The following is an 18,185-nucleotide window of genomic DNA, read 5'->3' on the forward strand; positions in this document are numbered from 1 at the left end:
TTTTGCTGATAGAACAACTTTTTAATAGGTCAAATAATTTGGACTCCCCTTTAAAGTTTATGAGAACAGTTTGGCTTACAGAAGTTAGTTGGTTAGGCACTACTTAATATGATAGAATTAGGGGAAAAGACACTAATTAGAACAGAAGCTCTATTCTCTATCCTAATGACCGATTAGGGAAACTGAACAGACTTGAGTGAAACTATAGAGTGAAACCTGCTTAGGGTGAGCAAGGAGAATGCTGAGGAGCAACTTCCACCATGACAACTCAAAATACATTTGGCACTATCTCAGTTAGGACCAACAACCCCTACAACTAAAGAAGTGCCTGGTATCAGTCCTGAAATAAATGTATTTGTTTTGTGGCTTTTAGGTAGGATTTGTTATTGTTCATGAATATGGCAAGATAAAGGCAAGAATAATATGCCTGCTCAGAAGAGTGGAATAGAGTTTTTAATGCTACTTTATGTTCTCTATGTTCTAATAAAGGAGTAGATTAGGAGGAAAAGACCAGGAAGCACACAACTGTAATTAAACTGGTTCCACAAGACACAAAGCTTAGGGTTCATGACTTTATGATCACACCTTTCTTAGTCTATATTTATTCAGCCAATAAATGACAAACATAGGATATGATATATAAATATATAATTATATATTTCATTTATACTATATTTCTAAGTGTAAATGAGCAGTGCAGTTTGATAAGTATAAATATAATAAATATATATGTATGTATATGAAAAATCAATATGTAAGACACATACAGTGTGAAAAATCTAAAAGTACAGGTGTAATATAAAATATTCTGTGTATCTACAAGGGCTGGGGAGAGTTCAAAGATAAATTAGACATACTTCCCAAATTTAATGAAATTAAAATTTAGATAGAAAGTGAAACAGGCAGATAACAGTAAGGCAATGTAGAAAGTAAGGAGTGTACATCCTTCTATGTATCAGGCACTGTGCTAAACTAGTAACATGCATTATGTCATTTAATATTCTGTAATGTTATGAAGTAGGTATAATTGTGTAATTCTCATCATTTTACAGATCAGAAACAGATTAAGAGAGGATCAGGGAAGGCCTAAGGTGGGCTGGACCTGGAGGATGAATAGGATCTGGATTTGGTGAAAAAGAAGGCAAAAGGAGGGAGGTGTGGAAAGACCACTTAATTTGACTCTAAGGGAGTATCTAGGATGAACAGAAAGGAAGATCCAATCATGTTCTACTTTGGGAACAAAATTAGGAGATTTGTCTGTAGAAATTGAATCATGAAAGCTCTAAGTATTTGCCAGCAGTGTTTAAGTAATGAAAACTGGTAAGGCCATTCTTGTCTGACATGAACTCTTCAAGACCAAAAATGGGAACAACTGCACATTCCTTCTGGTGCAGCAAGCCTTGATGAACTGCAGATGGGAAGACAAGACTGCAGTGCAAGATCAGAACCTGTTCCAGGCTTCTTGATAAGAGATCAGATTTTCTCACTGTCAGTTATTTCTGGAGTTCTGAGCCATATCTATGAAGTTTCATTTCTAGACCTGCTAAATACTGTACACAGAAAACTAACCAGATCCCAGAGCAATGTATGAATTCTTGTTATTCCTGTGTGTGAAGAAGTGGATTAATGTTTTCCCAACCTTTGCAGCATGACCAATAGATTCCACTTCTGTCTGTAACTTGACTGAGTCATTCATGTAGGTTTTTTTTTTTTTAAATAAATATGTTGTCATGTTGGTTAAGGGCCTAGTCATTGTTGTGGACGTTCATACTTCTGCAGTGATGTCAGTGAATATAAATTAACTTGTATAAAACTTCTGTCTACCAGCAGCTAAAAATAGTTACATTGGTCACTTTTAAGCAATAACTGACTATACAGAAGGAAAGAAATCACTCAGTTACACATGTGATAGGGACAATTTAATGTACTTGAATATTTGGTTTAATGAGTACTAAATTAAGTTTATTTCTAGAATCTTCCATAGGTAGGTGTTTATTACTCTTTAAAAGGATTATGATTTTTAGCTTTACAAATAGCTGTGCACATGGACTGAGAAGTTATTTATACACACTAGATAACAGAGAATGGACTTTCATTTGCTGTATTTTATAGCATATGTATCTCCTTGTGTGAGATTTTTTTTTTTAAGAAAAATATCTCCAGCCAGTTACTTTTATACTCTGAAGAAGCCTTTGTGTCTCAAATCATGGCCATGTGGTATTCACTCTTCACAGTTCAGGTAATTAATTCAGTGGTGACATCATAGTGAATGCGTTCATTTTTCCATTTCAAATTCCTCTTCATAGGATCTGATGGTTAACTCACATTATGAACATATTTTAAAAAACTCAGTTCTCAAAGGCAATTATGTGTTAATTTAAATTTTCCCTCCTTTAGCATTTTATGAATGAAGTTTTATTCCAAGGAGGATCATCTACCCTCTGCAACAAGGAAGATCTAAAATGGTCAGTCATTTTGATCTTGATTTTATTAGTTAGTTGGTTAATATCTACACAGCACAACTGATTAATCGATACTAAATAAAAGACAAAGTGAAAGATAACAGTGATAAGAGTGTAGCTTTGTGTTATTTAATCCTTATTTTTCATAAAGCTAAAAATGTCATACATTTAGATCTTCCTTTCATTACAGCTATATTTTGTAATTTATTTTACTTTAGCTGTTCAATTCTCTTTGTATCTATAGCTGTTCTTGGTAGGTACCTGGATAGGCAGATAGTTCAAATGCTTTTATAGCTATAGTTCTTGTATGTTTTTTACTGTAATCCACCAGAAAATACATTTTTATCTTACTCAGAACACACTATATGCATATAGCTATGTAGACATGTATACCAATAAATCACTGAAATAGAACAGTTCTTAACCATTAATGTATTTGATGCACATTGATAGCTTCCTTCTGTTTTATTTCACTTGGTTATAATTCATTAAAAAATGTTTTTGCGGAGTTCCTGTCGTGGCGCAGTGGTTAACGAATCCGACTAGGAACCATGAGGTTGCGGGTTCAGTCCCTGCCCTTGCTCAGTGGGTTAAAGGATCCGGCATTGCCGTGAGCTGTGGTGTAGGTTGCAGACGCTGCTCGGATCCCGTGTGCTCTGGTGTAGGCCAGTGGCTACAGCTCCGATTGGACCCCTAGCCTGGGAATCTCCATATGCCGCGGGAGAGGCCCAAGAAATAGCAAAAAGACAAAAAAAAAAAAAAAAGTTTTTGCCATTGAATAATTGATTTCAAGGCTCACCAATAAGATTGTGGCCAATTTGAAAAATGCTGCTTTAGAAAAACTAATTTGTTAGACGTAGATCTAGAAAATTATGGCCCATATTCAAAATGGGTCAAGGCATGGTTACCTTTTTCTGAACTTATTGATGTTTGTCTTAAAAATCTGTGGTTTCAAGTTTGTGCTCATTTTGTGGGATTTCTTGCAGCTGACCAAGGGAATCCCTAACTATCCCTCTCTCTGTTGCCATTTTTGGTAGGCCATATTTTTCTAGAATTTTCTGTACTCATTGATTAGTTAATGACTGAAGCCAACTCGATGAATACTTGTACGTAATTACTACTAAAAGTAGTGACATTTACTAAGTTAGGGGACTGTGAGAGTTGCATGGATGCACTGAAGTGTGGAAAGTAGATTCAAAGAGAGGTTATTGAACTTCTAATGTTGCCCTCCAGCAATATTTTTTCCTGAAGTTTCTGAATTTCTTCTAGAAATCTGCAATTACTGAAATCTAGAAATCTGCAACCACTGTGTAGAAGGTTCTCAGTGCTTCTTCTGATTTTTAAGTTAGGATTGACTAACTACAGAATAAACTCCAGCATTAGATTTGGTCATTCCTTTTTTTCTACTTCCTTCCATTCCCCCCCTCTCTTCTTTCTGTCACTCTTTCCCCTTCCTCTTCCCTTCCTTTCTTAAATGTCCTGTCCATATTTAATATCTACATTTATAGAGTCATAGCAGTAATTTGATTAAAGGGACATTGCCAGATATTTTACACTATAAACTTAGGGAAGATTATTTTTGAAAAAATTTTATATAAAAAGCTAAAATGTATATATTTCTAATTTGATAGCAAAGGATTAGAATCCACGGATAAAAATAAATAAGTAATTCTCTTAGATGGGATCCATAACTTCATTATATTATCTTTTCTGAGTGGCCTTTGGTAAAATGGTCTTGAATTTCTGGATGGAACACTACTTTGTATTCATACTTGTAATAGGTATAACTCAAAGCTAAACCTCCTCTTTCACTTCATTTTATTGATGATTATATTATTTGAATAATAGCTATTACATCTTAGTATTCAAAATAAATATGTTAATATTCTTGAATTGCCTACATTAGATCTTGGGAGTGCCCAAGTTACTATATGGTTTACATGTACTAGTTACCAGGTGTAACATCCCTAAATTTCCACTCTACATCTTAGCAATGTGGAATTATTCCAGCCCTGTTTCTGTATAAGTTATATTGTAAAGTCTGTGAATCTGTCAGTCTCACTGAATAAAGTTATGAAACCACAGTAATGATCAACTATACTTTGTTGCCAGTTACTTTATCATAATATACTTTCAATTTAGAGAAATGATATTGTACACATCCAATGCATTTCCTCTATAATATCCTCTAGCTTCACAGGCACATGTTTGCACTTTCCTCTTGTTAAAATTGCAGACAAGAATAATTTTGATTTATTGGTGACATCTAATATAGCTATGTTTATATTGTTGCCAATAAAATGACTTACACAATTGGTTTTTGTTTATATAATCTTTTCTGAGGAGTCAGTCACCTGTGTTAGGACAAGGTACATTCTGCTTATTAAAATGAACTCTCAGGATCTAAGAACATTCAGCTCTATCTGTCCTTGATTGAATTGCAAAATGTGCTTCACACTGCAGCCGTGCATGAGAATAATTTATATTATCTATCAATAGGCTTTCATTTCTATATTCTTCTGGCTACAGAGCTGTAACTAGAGAAACCCCTGGGAATAGCATGGGCCTATTAGCGATCAAGGCAGCCAATGTTGAAAAGGCAATGTTAATTAAATTAAACAATCATTAACCTAAAGGGAAAAAAATAAAAAGAATCAATAAAAACTCTATTTTAGTTGACTTATATATGTAGGGAGCAAGCCCAACAGCAGTTTGTTTGCTAGACCAGTATTTTGTGTCTTATTATCTGGTTTTCTATGCAGAGTAAGAAAAGCTTGTGGCTAAGTAATGGAAAATGTAACAAAGGCTAAATGTAGCCTAAGGAAATGAAATGATGTATGAAAATTAATAATTAACTGGCTCATCAGATGAATTATAACACTAGATAGAGTCCATTAATAATATTTACTAAGGAAAGGCTTTTGGCTCTAAATAGACATTATGGAACTTGTGTTTTTGGAATTTTCTTGAATGGATGAGTTAACATTGCTTTGTTTAATCTTTTAATCCATGAGGAACAGTGCATCAAGCTGTGGGTAGAAGGTAGAATCATGATCTTGTACTTTGATTAAAGTCATAGTTTTTCCAGAAATCTAATAAAAATCATTATTAAGTGATTTTCTGCCTTGGTTTCCTTAGTTAAGTAATTTCCTCTCTGACCTGATGTAGAGGAGTATGTTTTAAGAGTTTTCAAGTGGTCAAAAGGAAAGCTTTTTAAAATTCATGTTGATTCATTTAGCAGAACAAGTGAACATTTTCACTGTTTGAACCAGTGGCGTATTACAAATCTAAATATATCAATATGCCAGATTCAGAGTACTCTAAGTTTATACTTCTGGATATTACTTGCTTTTTCTTTTTCTTCTTCTTCTTCTTCTTTTTTCCTGTTGATAGCCTGTGGTAGAGTAGTTGGATGGAGAACAGAGGAGAAAGTAATGTTGGAGAACTTGATTAAGTTTTTAAATGGAAAGATGCTCTTCCAGTGGAATCTTGCCAGCTAAGTTATGATACTGATTAGTTCTGGCAAAGTGAAGGAAAATTTAACACTAAAATTCATTTTTCAAGGTGAGTGTTGTCCTCCAGCACATTGCTGACTTGAAAGCCTCCTATTAGCTCTTGCTTTGATTGAATTGGCAGAGATTACTATTATTTTTGCTTTCATTTCTACCCTGTCCCCTTGATTTAAGGGCCTTAGGTGTAAAATATACATATTTATCCTTCATCATAGCGAGTATTTTCCTTTATCTTCCTTTTCTTAATTATCTGGACAGACAAAATTTCAAGAGATGATTGATTACCACCAAATTCTTCATTTTGTGGGTGAAAAACTGTCCAGAGAAGTTAAAAATTACTTATGACAAGTAGAACTCAGGTGTCTAACTACTAGTTGAGTACTCTGTTCACTCTGACTCAGTGAGGATGTGTCTTTCCTAAAAGTTAGGTGTTTATTCCTTTTTTTTTACTAAGTGGTCTTAGAATTGTATGTGATCATGTGGCCTGGCCAAAAAGCATATACAATATTATAATATGAATAGACAGAACCGACTTTTATGTGTTGGTATATAATGCTTGAAAAATCTGTTGGTATAATTGATGCGAGAAGTGGATTATTATAAATATTTTCTCTTACAGTTTATTTTATTTTTGTCTTGAGGCTGGTTTTCCTCAGCTCACATGCCATTGACTTATTGGTTTTTCTTTATGGTATTAACCACTTTACTTTCTGGCCATTGCTTTTTTAGTAATAAAATTTAAGTACATTTTTGTTTTTGTTATTTTTACTTTCAACTTAAATCTATTTAAAATAGAGTATGGTTTATAAAAAATAAATATAAAATAAATATCCAGTCTAAGACAGGCAAGTATGAGTTTGATACTTTAAGTTCTTAGCACTTTAGTTATTCGTTCTTACAAACTCGCCTTCTTAATGATCTAACCTAATGCTAAGTACTTACCTATATGTTTTTAATCCAGATTTTTGATGAGAATTCGTGCTTGTATATGATCTTGCTGCCAAAACTGACTCCCTCATTTTTAAAAACCTTGAAATGTGCATAGTCTGCAAATTTGCAGACGCTTGTCACTTGGACCGTGGTCTTAGTGAGTCATATTTCCAGTCATGTTGGATAATTCCTCTTTTTCAACAAATTGCCAATACAACGTGTTTATTTTGCCTTTTTGAGGAGGTTGGTACTGAATAAGGGCTTTCTTCTGTAGGGTTCCAAGTGCCTCACAAAATACTGTTTTATCAATGAGTGAATAATAAATGGCTAATATTTCCTGGCAAAGTACAGAGACATTAAAATGACTTGCCCACAATCAACCTGTGAATCATTAGACTAGCTGGTAATATACTTGAATTCTTTTAAATGGACACAGCAGAAAAGGCACTGGAATTTTTCCAGCCAAAAAAAAAAAAAAAAAAAAAAAACCCAAAAAACAAAAAACCAACCCCCCCAAAAAAAACCCCACAAAACCAAAAAAACCCTTATAAGCAGTCTGATAACCAGAGTTCATTTCTTATTGTTCCATAAGCAAGCTTAAATGATGCAGGTTTAGATAATCTGTATTAGATTTATTTGTCCCTTATTGGCAGTGTTAATGGAGTGAAGGACAGAAGTGAGATCTAGGATTTTTTCTGTGGACTAGATGGCATGTCAGTATTAATTGTGGTGGATTGATGGAAATTTTTTTTTTTGTTTTTAGGGCCACACCTGCAGTGTATGGAGGTTCCCAGGCTAGGGGTCAAATCAGAGCTACAGCTGCCAGCCTATGCCACAGCCATAGCAACACCAGATCTGAGCCGCCTCTGTGACCTACACCACAACTCATGGCAATGCTGGGTCCTTAGCCCACTGAGCGAGGCCATGGATTGGACCTGTGTCCTCATGGATACTAGTCAGATTTGTTTCCACTGAGCCATGATGGGAACTCTGAGAGAATTCTTTATAAAATGAAGAATTGATAAAGATGAAGAAAACATTCAAGATTTACATTGGCATTAATTTTTAAAGTTCTTCAACATAAGAACTCTCCCTCAGAATCAGCTTTGCAGAAGGCATAGTGAGTGCTTGATTTGAACATTAAATACTACAGGTTTCCCCTGCTATCTGGAAGTAAAGCATTCGTATGAAATGTTTTGTCAGTTGAAATGGGGTGAAGTGAAGAAGCAGTTACCTGAGGACACTTATTGCTAAGGGACGCACAAAAATAAATTGAGATAAAGCACAGATGCTCACAGACACAGTTTAGCACTATGGTGGCTTGAAGCTGAGATGCTGAGTATAGTTACCAGGAAGGAACTTGATGGTGCCATTCTTGCTGCTTTGGGTGAGTGCTGCTTCTATAATGCCCCCCTGCAAAACAAAAAAGCTGAATGTTCTTTTTGCTTTTCGCCTTTTTTCACAGAAGTGAAAATCCTCCTCAGATTTCTTTTGGTTAGTGGAAACAGATTCTTAGGTTAAGTCTTTTGTGAAAGTAAAGTCATGTAAGTAAACTTTTGAAAAGCAAGGGATACTTGGATTTTGATTTTCCAAAATGATTTAAAAAAACTCTTCACAAGTTTGACTTCTTTGATATCCTGTCCTTGATGATTTATGGAACATTCATTTGCAAGTTGAGTTGGAAATATTCATTTGAGACATTTGAGTAAATCATAGATAAGGTAGGAATCATACAGTTGAGGATATCTGGTTGTTACTACTTTACACTTAGTCTGTATTGCTTGTGTTTGTTCAGCTTTGGCTTCTTTCCATGATTATCATGTTTATATTAAAAAAATATAGATTGTGACTATTCCTGTCATTTATTTAGAGTAGTGGAACTTAATGACATCATTACATACATTTTGGGGAACTAATGCTCCAGGAAGGAAAGTGTCTTTCCTATTGATTTATAACCAGGGAGTACTGACATTATATACAAATGGATGATGATGTCCTGTGTCCATGTCACTACTTTTGGTTCTCCCTCTGCCACTTGAGGAGTGAGGTGGTGGGATGGTAGATGGAAACTTCGTGGAATTACTGTCCACTTACCATGTGTAGTGCATGGTGAATATACTCAACTTTAGAAGGGTTGTTCTGTCCTTACGCTTTCCATAAAATGACATTTTGCACAGCCTCTTCCTTTTCTAGGATCTTTCTTAATTAATGGAAAGTGAGATTATTGTGATGTTGATTCTTTTTCCATTCTTACAACTCAGGATCAGTATAGAAACAAGACTAATGCTACTATGAATATTTGGGTATATGATATATGTAGCTTCTGTGAGATTTCTAGGCCTGTATTTTTATCTTTTATAAATCGAGGAATTGTAAAAATCTGAGATGGTTTAATCTCATAATCTCATTTATAGGTTATATCAGCTTTTTCTTTGTTCACTGGAACCTTTGAAGTACTAGTCTCACAGCTCATGAAGGGTTTCCCAGTTCACACTGTAGCAAAAATGAACTAGTACAGATATATCCTCTATGGAGCAAAATAAGTTTCATTTTGCTGGCGTTGTTAGATTGCTTATAGTTGCTAAGAGCTCTGTATTGGGAAGGGTTCAGTGGCCACCCCCCCGCCCCCGGCCAAACAATGCAGTTATCCATAATCCATGTCTACCCTGAATGCAGGAGGGGAGAGTGCCTGCCAATGAACTATGTTTTCAATAACCCTGTTCTTAAGTAAAAAATTTTGCTGAGAGTGCTTCTTTTCTTTCTCATGTGAATGCTATACAGGTTGAAAACTCACTATAACTTATTTTCTTTTTTACTTTTAAAAATGCCTGTCTTTATTTTTTTTTTAAACAGGCGAATAAGCTACATCATGGATAACTTATTGGACTTTGCCTGAAAGGAGTCATTAGTGTCACTGGATATTTGACCGACCTGGCTATAGGTTTTTTCAGAATGAATGGAAGGTCATGCAGCATGAGTCTCCATCGGACATCAGGAACCCCTCAGGGACCTGGGATGGTCAGTGGCCAACATATTCCTCCCATCCGAACGCACTCGGGGACTCCTGGCCCCTCGTCCTGTGGCAACACACCAAGCCCTGCTATTGGAAACCTTGCTAATAGCCTCCATCTCAAGATGCCCTCAGGAGGAGGGATGGCTCCTCAGAGCAATATGAATGAGAGCCCCATCCATCTGCCTGCCTTGAGCCCCAGGAGACAAGTACTTACCAATGGGAAGCCACGATTCCAGGTCACCCAGGCTGGAGGCATTTCAGGGCCACATAGTTTAAAGCCAAAGCAGCAGGAGTTTGGAAACCCATTTCCTCCAAATCCTGGGAAAGGTAGGATTATATTTCTAGGATACTATTGTTTTCTTCCCCTAGTGTCTTCTCTACTAGCAAATCCTATGGAAAAATACATGATTTAATGTTGGGTCAAAGTTGATGGCTTTGTAATGATATGTAGCTTTCTAGGAAAAGATGTGAATATGTACATGTATGTGAGGATGAGGGAGCCACAGTGATAAATGTGACATCTCATGGGTTGTTGAAACAGAGTGGAAGATGAGATAGAAAGATCAGAAACAGGGAGGTAAAGTAGATGGTGGTTAGCAAGGGCAAGAGCAAGTTTAGCATGATCCTGCCCTCTGGATATACAAAACTCTGACCTGGCTCACCAGGGGATGGATTCTGCAAGCCATGAAGGAGATGGGTGGCTAGAACTGCCACTATGTTAGTTGGGTACTGGAAGAAGGGTGGTTCTTGGAAGGAAAAGAATTAAAAAGGGAGAAATTTTTAATAGCCAGTAAAATGAGGAACTAGTACATAAAAATGATTAAAAATTATTCTAATAGTAGAACCATAATTTTATAATATAGCTAGTGACAAGAGAGGAGGCTAGAAAAGTGTAATGAAAAGATGTATTTCCGTGCTCGAGAACTAGAAAAACTTGTTAATTTTGAAATGCATAGAGAATGATTTTAACTAAAGAGTGTTTGAGTTACAAATTTTAGATTAAGGATAATTTTTGGAGAATAACAAGTTATTTGAATTACATGCTCTCTCTAGAAACTAATGTTGACTTAATGAAGTTATACTGCTAACTGATAAGTGTATTAGAAAAATGAGTGTGTATCCCACGTATAATATAGCTTCGTTACCTAAAATAGCAAATTATATATCCCTTTATGTATCTTTATAATCTTAGTTTTAAATGTTTATACCAGCAAATAAAATTACTGTTAGCTTGTGAATAGCCATTCATCCCATTAATTCATAATGTATACAAATACAGTGAATAATGATGTATATCATGCAAGTAACCCCAAAATTGTTTGTTTTAGTGTCTATATTTCTGTGTATGAATAAGTTGGTTTCTATGGGTAGATTTTTTGAAAAACTAAATGTATGTGTAACTTTTTTCTTTTTTACTTATTTTTGTCTAGGTTTGGTTTTGAGTTGTTCATTTTTCAAAGCTACTAATATTTAGTATTAAGTATAGAAACACTTTCCCTGCGGGCTGCATCTAAAATAGCTCTGTCATTGTCGAGTTGCTATGTTTATGGTGTGGCAAGTTAAGTTGCTTAATGTCAAGCTCATGTGTTTGTATTTTCAGGGTCTGAGGCACAGTAAAACTTTTAGCTCATGATTGACTAGTGAACTGTGGCTTGCTTTTATATAAGTTTGTGTTTGAAGTCCTGACTGGCAGTAATGTGATAATATTAATGGCTTGCATTTATTATATCACAACTTAGCATGTCAGGCACCATGTTAAGTGCTTTCCAATGCATAGTCTCAGTTATTCCTCACAACAGCCCTGAGTTGTATACTATTGTTGATTAACTGATAATGGAACTAAGATCTAAAAAGAATGAATAACTTTAACACTGCCAAGGAAATAAGGATTTTGGGAATATTACTTTAATGATGACTAGAAGTGGTTATAATTATAATCATGGTTTATATAAAAAAAACCCTGAAGGTACTTAAGGAAAAATGAACTCTTCTTGGACCTCTCATGTAAAAATTAGCACTGCTTCCTGATTTTCCTCTGTTCAGTTTTCTGACTCCTTGCTCAGCTTCCAGGCTTGTGGTATCTGTAGTGGATTTGTATGGTTGGTGCATGCTTGGTCATGGCTAAAGGGTTGAAGGCAACTGTATTATTCCTCCTAGCAGCTTGGATACCACCAGTGGTCTGGATGGTGTCATTAGCGGCTATATATGTCCCTTTCAGATCTTGGTTGACAATTACTAAACCAAGGCAGTAACTAGTTGAGAATGGTGATATGGGACTCTTTGAACTCCATTCCATCATTTGCTCAATAAATAATTATTGAGCATATGTTATGGGTGAATCACTATTTGGGGACTATAACAGCTAATAAAACATAGTCCTGTTCCTCAAGGAGTTGATAATTCAGACAAATAAATGGGTAGTTAAAATAAAGCACAGTTAAGTCTCTGGAGAGATATACTTACGGTGATTTGGAGGCTTTCCCAGCCTGTTCTTGAAAAGTGAATCTGAGAGGAGAGTGGGTTATCTAGGCAGACATCTAAAGGGTGAGCATTTAGTCTTAACAGTCATGGAAGAGTATGTCCTGTGCATGTGTGTGTGTGTGTGTGTGTACCCATGCGTGTGCACACTCATGCCTGTGAAAGAGCAGGAGCTGTCTGTAACTTACTTTGGGTATAGAGAAGTGCACACTCAAAAGCTAGAGGGGAGCAGTCATGGTGTACTTCATGGATTTCTATCTGGTTTCACATTGAGGGGCGGTGCATTGGTGGGAGATAAGACTGGAAAGGATTAAACAGTAGCTTAAGGGTCATGAGTGACATACCAACGAGTCTGGATCTCTCTTGAGGAACCTGGTGAGCTCTGAAAGGATTTTAACCTTGAGGACAATGTGCTAAGCGTGAAGTTGACATTTCTTCCTGACTTTGCCACTGCTTTCCCATGCCTATTGACGTGTCATGATCAAGAAGGATAAGTGTCAAAGAACCTGTGACTCTCTGGGTGTATTAGGGTTCTCCAGAGAAACAGAAACAAGAGGAGGTATATTTATATCTCTCTATATAAATCTCCATTAGAATAAGTTACCTAGGGATTGTCATATGACAAAATCTTACTTGAAGACTCAAAAATTTCCAGTGGGAGCCTCCTGAGAAACAAACTTGATTGTAATGTTTGTTATGTAAAGATTGATTTCTGCTCATATGAAAACTCAAATAACTGTGGCTTTAACATCGTAGGGTATGGTTCCCAAATAGTTTGCCAAGAGCACAGGGATACCACAGGAAACTCGGAGAGAGCCATGAGATACTTAAATTTTTTTTTTTCTTTTTAGGGCTGCACTTGCAGCGTATGGAGGTTCCAAGGCTAGGGGTTGAATCAGAGCTGTAGCTACTGGCCCATGCCACAGCCACAGCAACATCATATCTGAGCTGTATCTGCAGTGTATACCACAGCTCACGGCAACGCTGGATCCTTAACCCACTGAGCGAGGCCAGGGATCGAACCCACAACCTTATAGTTTCTAGTTGGATTTGTTTCTGCTGTGCCACATGGGAACTCCTTAAATTTTGAAGGAAAGATGGGGTATGTGACATCCCTGAACACCAGGCAGACTGTTAGATTGAGGAGGTTCACAGTTTCAACAATAGATTGTAGTATGTTACTTTTGATGATATTGTATCTTTGAGAAACTACATATTTGGTAGTTGTAATTTAAAAAAAGCAAGTAGTTTGTACATCCAGGTTCAGAGCAACATTATTCACAATAGCCAAAGGTAGAAGTAACCCAAGTGTCCATCAGTGGATGAATGGGTAAGCAAAATGTGTAATATCCATACAATGGAATATTATTCAGCCTTCATGAGGAAGGAAATTTTGGCATATGCTGCAACATGTATGAACCTTTAAGACATTATGCTGGTGAAATATATGCCAGACACGAAAAGAAAAAGATTGTATGATTCCTCTTATATAAGGTTCCTAGAATAATCAGATTCATGGATAAATAAAGTGGAATGATGGTTACCGTGGACTAGGGGAGGAGAAAATGGGGAATTAATTTTTAAAGAGTATGGAGTTTAGGTTTGGAAAGATGAAAAAGTTCTGGAGATAGATGGTAGTGATGGTTGTACAACAATGTGAACATAATTAATGCTTGAACTATATACTTAAAAAATGGATAAAATGGTAAATTTTATGTTTATGTGTATTTTACCACAATAAAAAAAGCAAGTACTAAGTGAAAATCAATGTGAAATAGGAGATGGAGGTAGTGATGTCCAATTTGATTCCAAGGTTTGAGAAATAATAGAAGGCATAATAGAAATACATATCCTTTAGTAATTGTGGTCATTTAAAAATTAAATAAAATTCTTTTAAATTTATGTGTGTTATTTGGTTTCAAACAGCTAATAAGTTATTAGTACATAAATACTATTAAGGTGTTGACACCTAACTACTTAATAAATGGAATGGTTAGGTATTCCTTTTGGCCAAGGGGCACCATGAAAAAATTATTGAGAGACTAAGAATGCCATGAACTGAGAAGATTTGGGAACCTCTGTCATAGAAGTTCATTTTTCTCACACAAATTGCAGGCAAGGGTAGGTGATTGCTGCTGATGGTTAGAAACTTAGGGAAGACAGACCCCCAAATCATGGAGCTTCTGTTAGTCTTTCTCTCTTGGTTGCGCATTGGCTACCTCACTGTGGTACCTCTATGGATTCTGTTTTCTGATGAGGGTGAAGGAGGAAGGGAGAAGGACAATAGACAAAAAGGGACTGCTCCCCCGCAACTCTTTTTAACTGGCTTTCCTAGGAGTCCCACTCAACTATTTCCACTTAATTAGCCAATCATACATAATTAATTTCTTAAATAAAATCCACTTTTCATTCCTGAATGTATCTTTTAAAAAGTTAGATTTTGTCTTGTATTCTGTTCTATTATATCTTGCTTTTTAGCATTTGCTACCTTTATCTCTCTCTCAGGTAAGTTGAAGTCTTGCCAGTAAGTTGCAGACATTATGGCTTTTCATCCCCAAATTCCTAAGCAGACATTGGAATATGTTAATAATATAACTGAAATACATTAATCATAACTTAGAAATTGAGCTTTGATACAACAATATCATTTATATAGTTATATCTTAAAATATAGTTCATAATCAAATTCATTGTATATTTTATTTTACTTATTATTTATAATATAAAGCATTATTTTCTTTCCCCTTTTATAATCCAATGTCCTTTGTAGCCATTTATGTCCTTTTTATCCAGAGTATAATCAACGATCATGCATTATATTTGGTTGTCATGTTTCTTTAATGATCTTTAATCTAGAATGACCCTCTTCCCCTGCCCTTTTTTTGTGTGTGTGTGTTTCGTGACAAAAATGTGTTGATATTTTTAAAGAGTTAAGGTCAGTTGTCTTGTCTGACATTCTGATTTGTCTCGTCATTTCTTCATAATCAGGTTCAAGTTAAATGTATTTTTGGCGGGAATACTACATAGAGAATTTGTGCATCCCCCATTACATCACAGCAGGAAGCACTAAATGTTCATTTGTCCTAGTATTTGTGATGCTGCTTTTGGTTGTCTGCCTAAGGTGGTGTTGCCAGATCTCTACATTGTAAAGTATACTTTTCAAAATTAATAAATAATCATTTCTGAATATTCTATTCTCTAACAGCCTTTCACAGCATCTATTGATGATCCTTGTCTAAAACAGTTATTACATTGCTGATTGTATAATGGTCGTTTTCTGATTTTATCATTCCTTCTTATGTTTATTAGTTGGTATTCTTCTAGAAAAGAGAACTTGTCTCCCTTTTTTCTTTTTGAGAATCACTGGAGATTCACATACTCTTTTTAAAAATTTCCTGTAGTATAATTCATTACCATCTCTAATTTTTCTGCTGCTCAAATTTCCCCAGATTTGGCTAGTTGGGATCCCTTAAAGTCAATTCTTATGTACTTTTGGTATGTTCCCATGAAGTACTTTCTGGCTTTGAGACATAGCAAGATGATCTAGGCTCATTTGGACTTCCCTACCCCAGACCTGGAATCAACCATTTTCCCAAAAAGCTCAGGTCTCTTTTAATGGGAAATGATGTTTGGAAAGCTGGATGAAAGAGTGTTCTTATTGGCTCTGGGGTGTTATTGCTTCTAGGTCCTTTCTGTGGGCAGAGTAAGGAAATATACCAGAACAACATCACAGAGTTCTTCCTTACACTTCCTCATTGCAAATTTGTCATTGAGTATCCCGGTTCTTAGAAACATGAGTGTATTTGTTTATTTTCTCTGTATTATAACAGAGAAAAAAGTTACTTTTACCTTTTTATTTCTAAGATACAGAAATTTGTAAAATGATTGCCTACTACACATAAATTTTTAATGTGTTGAGATAAGACTTTTCATACTTATCTCTGCCACTGAGTGAATGTAGAGCGCACTCTGCATTTGGCAACTTTATGGTCCTAGCAGAATTGGTGAATATAGAATCCAAGTTATATTGTATCAGTAATAGTGCTTCCTCCTACTTCCCGCTCAGTAGTTACAGATTGAAATCAGACTGGTAGAGATGCATTCTTCAAAGCATCTGGGAAATCAGTTTTATGATCCCCACTTTAAGTACATTTGACACAGCCATTTAAATATTTAAGACAGTTTCACATTTACAGTACTATAGGACTATATAATTGGGAAGATTTTCATTGTAAAGGTTTTTAAAATTTTGTGTCAGTGCCTCTGACATTTCTTGTTTGGCTCTGCTGTCCTTGGAGACAAAGGGAGTTAGTTACTCATTAGCACTTGTGGGTTATTCATTATTGTTGGTCAGAAAAAGCAGAATAATATCAACAAAGGACACCAAACTAACTGGGATTTAAAAACTCTTTTATGTCACTTAAGCCTGGTGTCTCCTATAAAGACCTGGTCTCAGAAAAGTAATGTGTAGTGTGAACCTGGAAGATGTAAAAACTTACGTACTTTAAATAATACACCAAGTTTTATTTTTATTCTTTATTGTTTGTGGTTTGCTAATTCAGTTGGTTATAACGTGTAGCTCAGATTAGAGCTTGAGCCATTAGTGGTTCAACTTGCTTCATATTTTTCCTCCATTGCTATATCATGAATTTTAAAGTACTGCCACTGATTTAAGTTACTTCCTAAATCATTCCTTAGCTTACATTAATCCCTGTAAATAACAGACCATGAAAAATACCTACTAACACCAGTGAGTAAACCGTATTGAATATAGTCATGTTAGAACAAGAGCAAGAATAGCAGTTGAAGATCCTATATTTAAAAAAAAATTATTCACGTATAGTTGACTTCCAATGCTAGTTTCAGGTGTATAACAAAGTGAATCAGTTTTACATATACATATATGCATTCCTTTTTAGATTATTTCCCCATATAGGTTATTACAAATTATTGAGTAGATTTCCTTGTATTATACAGCAGGTCTTTATTACTTATTGGTTTTATATATAGTAGTATGTACATATTAATCCCAACCTCCTAATTTATCTCTCCCCTTGGTGTTTCTCCTTTGGTAGCCATTAGTTTGAATTCAAAATCTTTGAATCTGTTTCTGTTTTGTATCATTTTCATTATATTACACACATTAGTGATCTGATATGATATTTGTCTTTCTCTGTCTAACTTACTTCACTTTGTATGACAATATCTAGGTCTATGCATGTTGCTGCAACTGGCATTATTTCATTAGTTTTTATGGTTGAGTGATATTCCATTGTATGTATGTTCCATATTCTCTTACTCATTCCTCTGTTGATGGACTTTTAGGTTTCTTCCATGTCTTAGCTATTATAAATGATGCTGTACCTTCAATACTGGTTTTCTCTGGATAGATTGTTGGATCATATTGTAGTTCTATATTTAGTTTTTAAGGAACCTTCATACTGTCCTCCATAGTGGTTGCACCAACTTACATTCCCACCAACAGTGTAGGAGGGCTCCCTTTTCTTCACTTCCTCTCTATAATTTATTATTTATTATTCATAGGATTTTTTTTTTGGTCTTTTTAGGGCTGCATACATGGCATATGGAAATTCCCAGGCCAGGGGTCAAATTGGAGCTGTAGCTACCGGCTTACAGCACAAGAACGTCAGATCCAAGCTGCATCTGTGACCTACATACAGCTTATGGCAACAATCAGATCCTTAACCCACTGAGTGAGGCCAGGGAACCTGCATCCTCATGGATACTAGCCAGGTTCTTAATCTGCTGAGCCACAATGGGAACTCCTAT

General features: G+C 35.6%; 1 protein-coding gene across 35 annotated transcripts in view; it reads left to right on the top strand.

Moving 5' to 3' along the window:
- Window positions 1-18,185, top strand: part of GLIS3 (GLIS family zinc finger 3) — a 674,383-nt gene that overhangs the window by 190,799 nt on the left and 465,399 nt on the right. For 31 of the 35 annotated variants that reach the window (XR_014821957.1, XM_084986252.1, XM_084986326.1 and 28 more), the window contains one exon: window positions 9,758-10,244. Coding sequence is in view for 15 of the 35 variants with exons in the window: in XM_084986252.1 (XP_084842378.1) it covers window positions 9,857-10,244 (388 nt within the window). In the remaining 20 variants the exon portion in view is untranslated. Of the gene's footprint in view, window positions 1-2,397; window positions 2,466-9,757; window positions 10,245-18,185 lie in introns of all 35 variants that reach the window. The other 4 variants (XR_014821958.1, XM_084986356.1, XM_021074390.2 and 1 more) reach the window with 1 other exon arrangement.

The sequence above is a fragment of the Sus scrofa genome, chromosome 1 (genome assembly GCF_054392235.1).
Source record: "Sus scrofa isolate SSC_HxYL_T2T_F1_AM1 chromosome 1, Sscrofa_HxYL_maternal_Yorkshire_Landrace_v2.0, whole genome shotgun sequence".
NCBI classification, from domain to species: Eukaryota; Metazoa; Chordata; class Mammalia; order Artiodactyla; family Suidae; genus Sus; species Sus scrofa.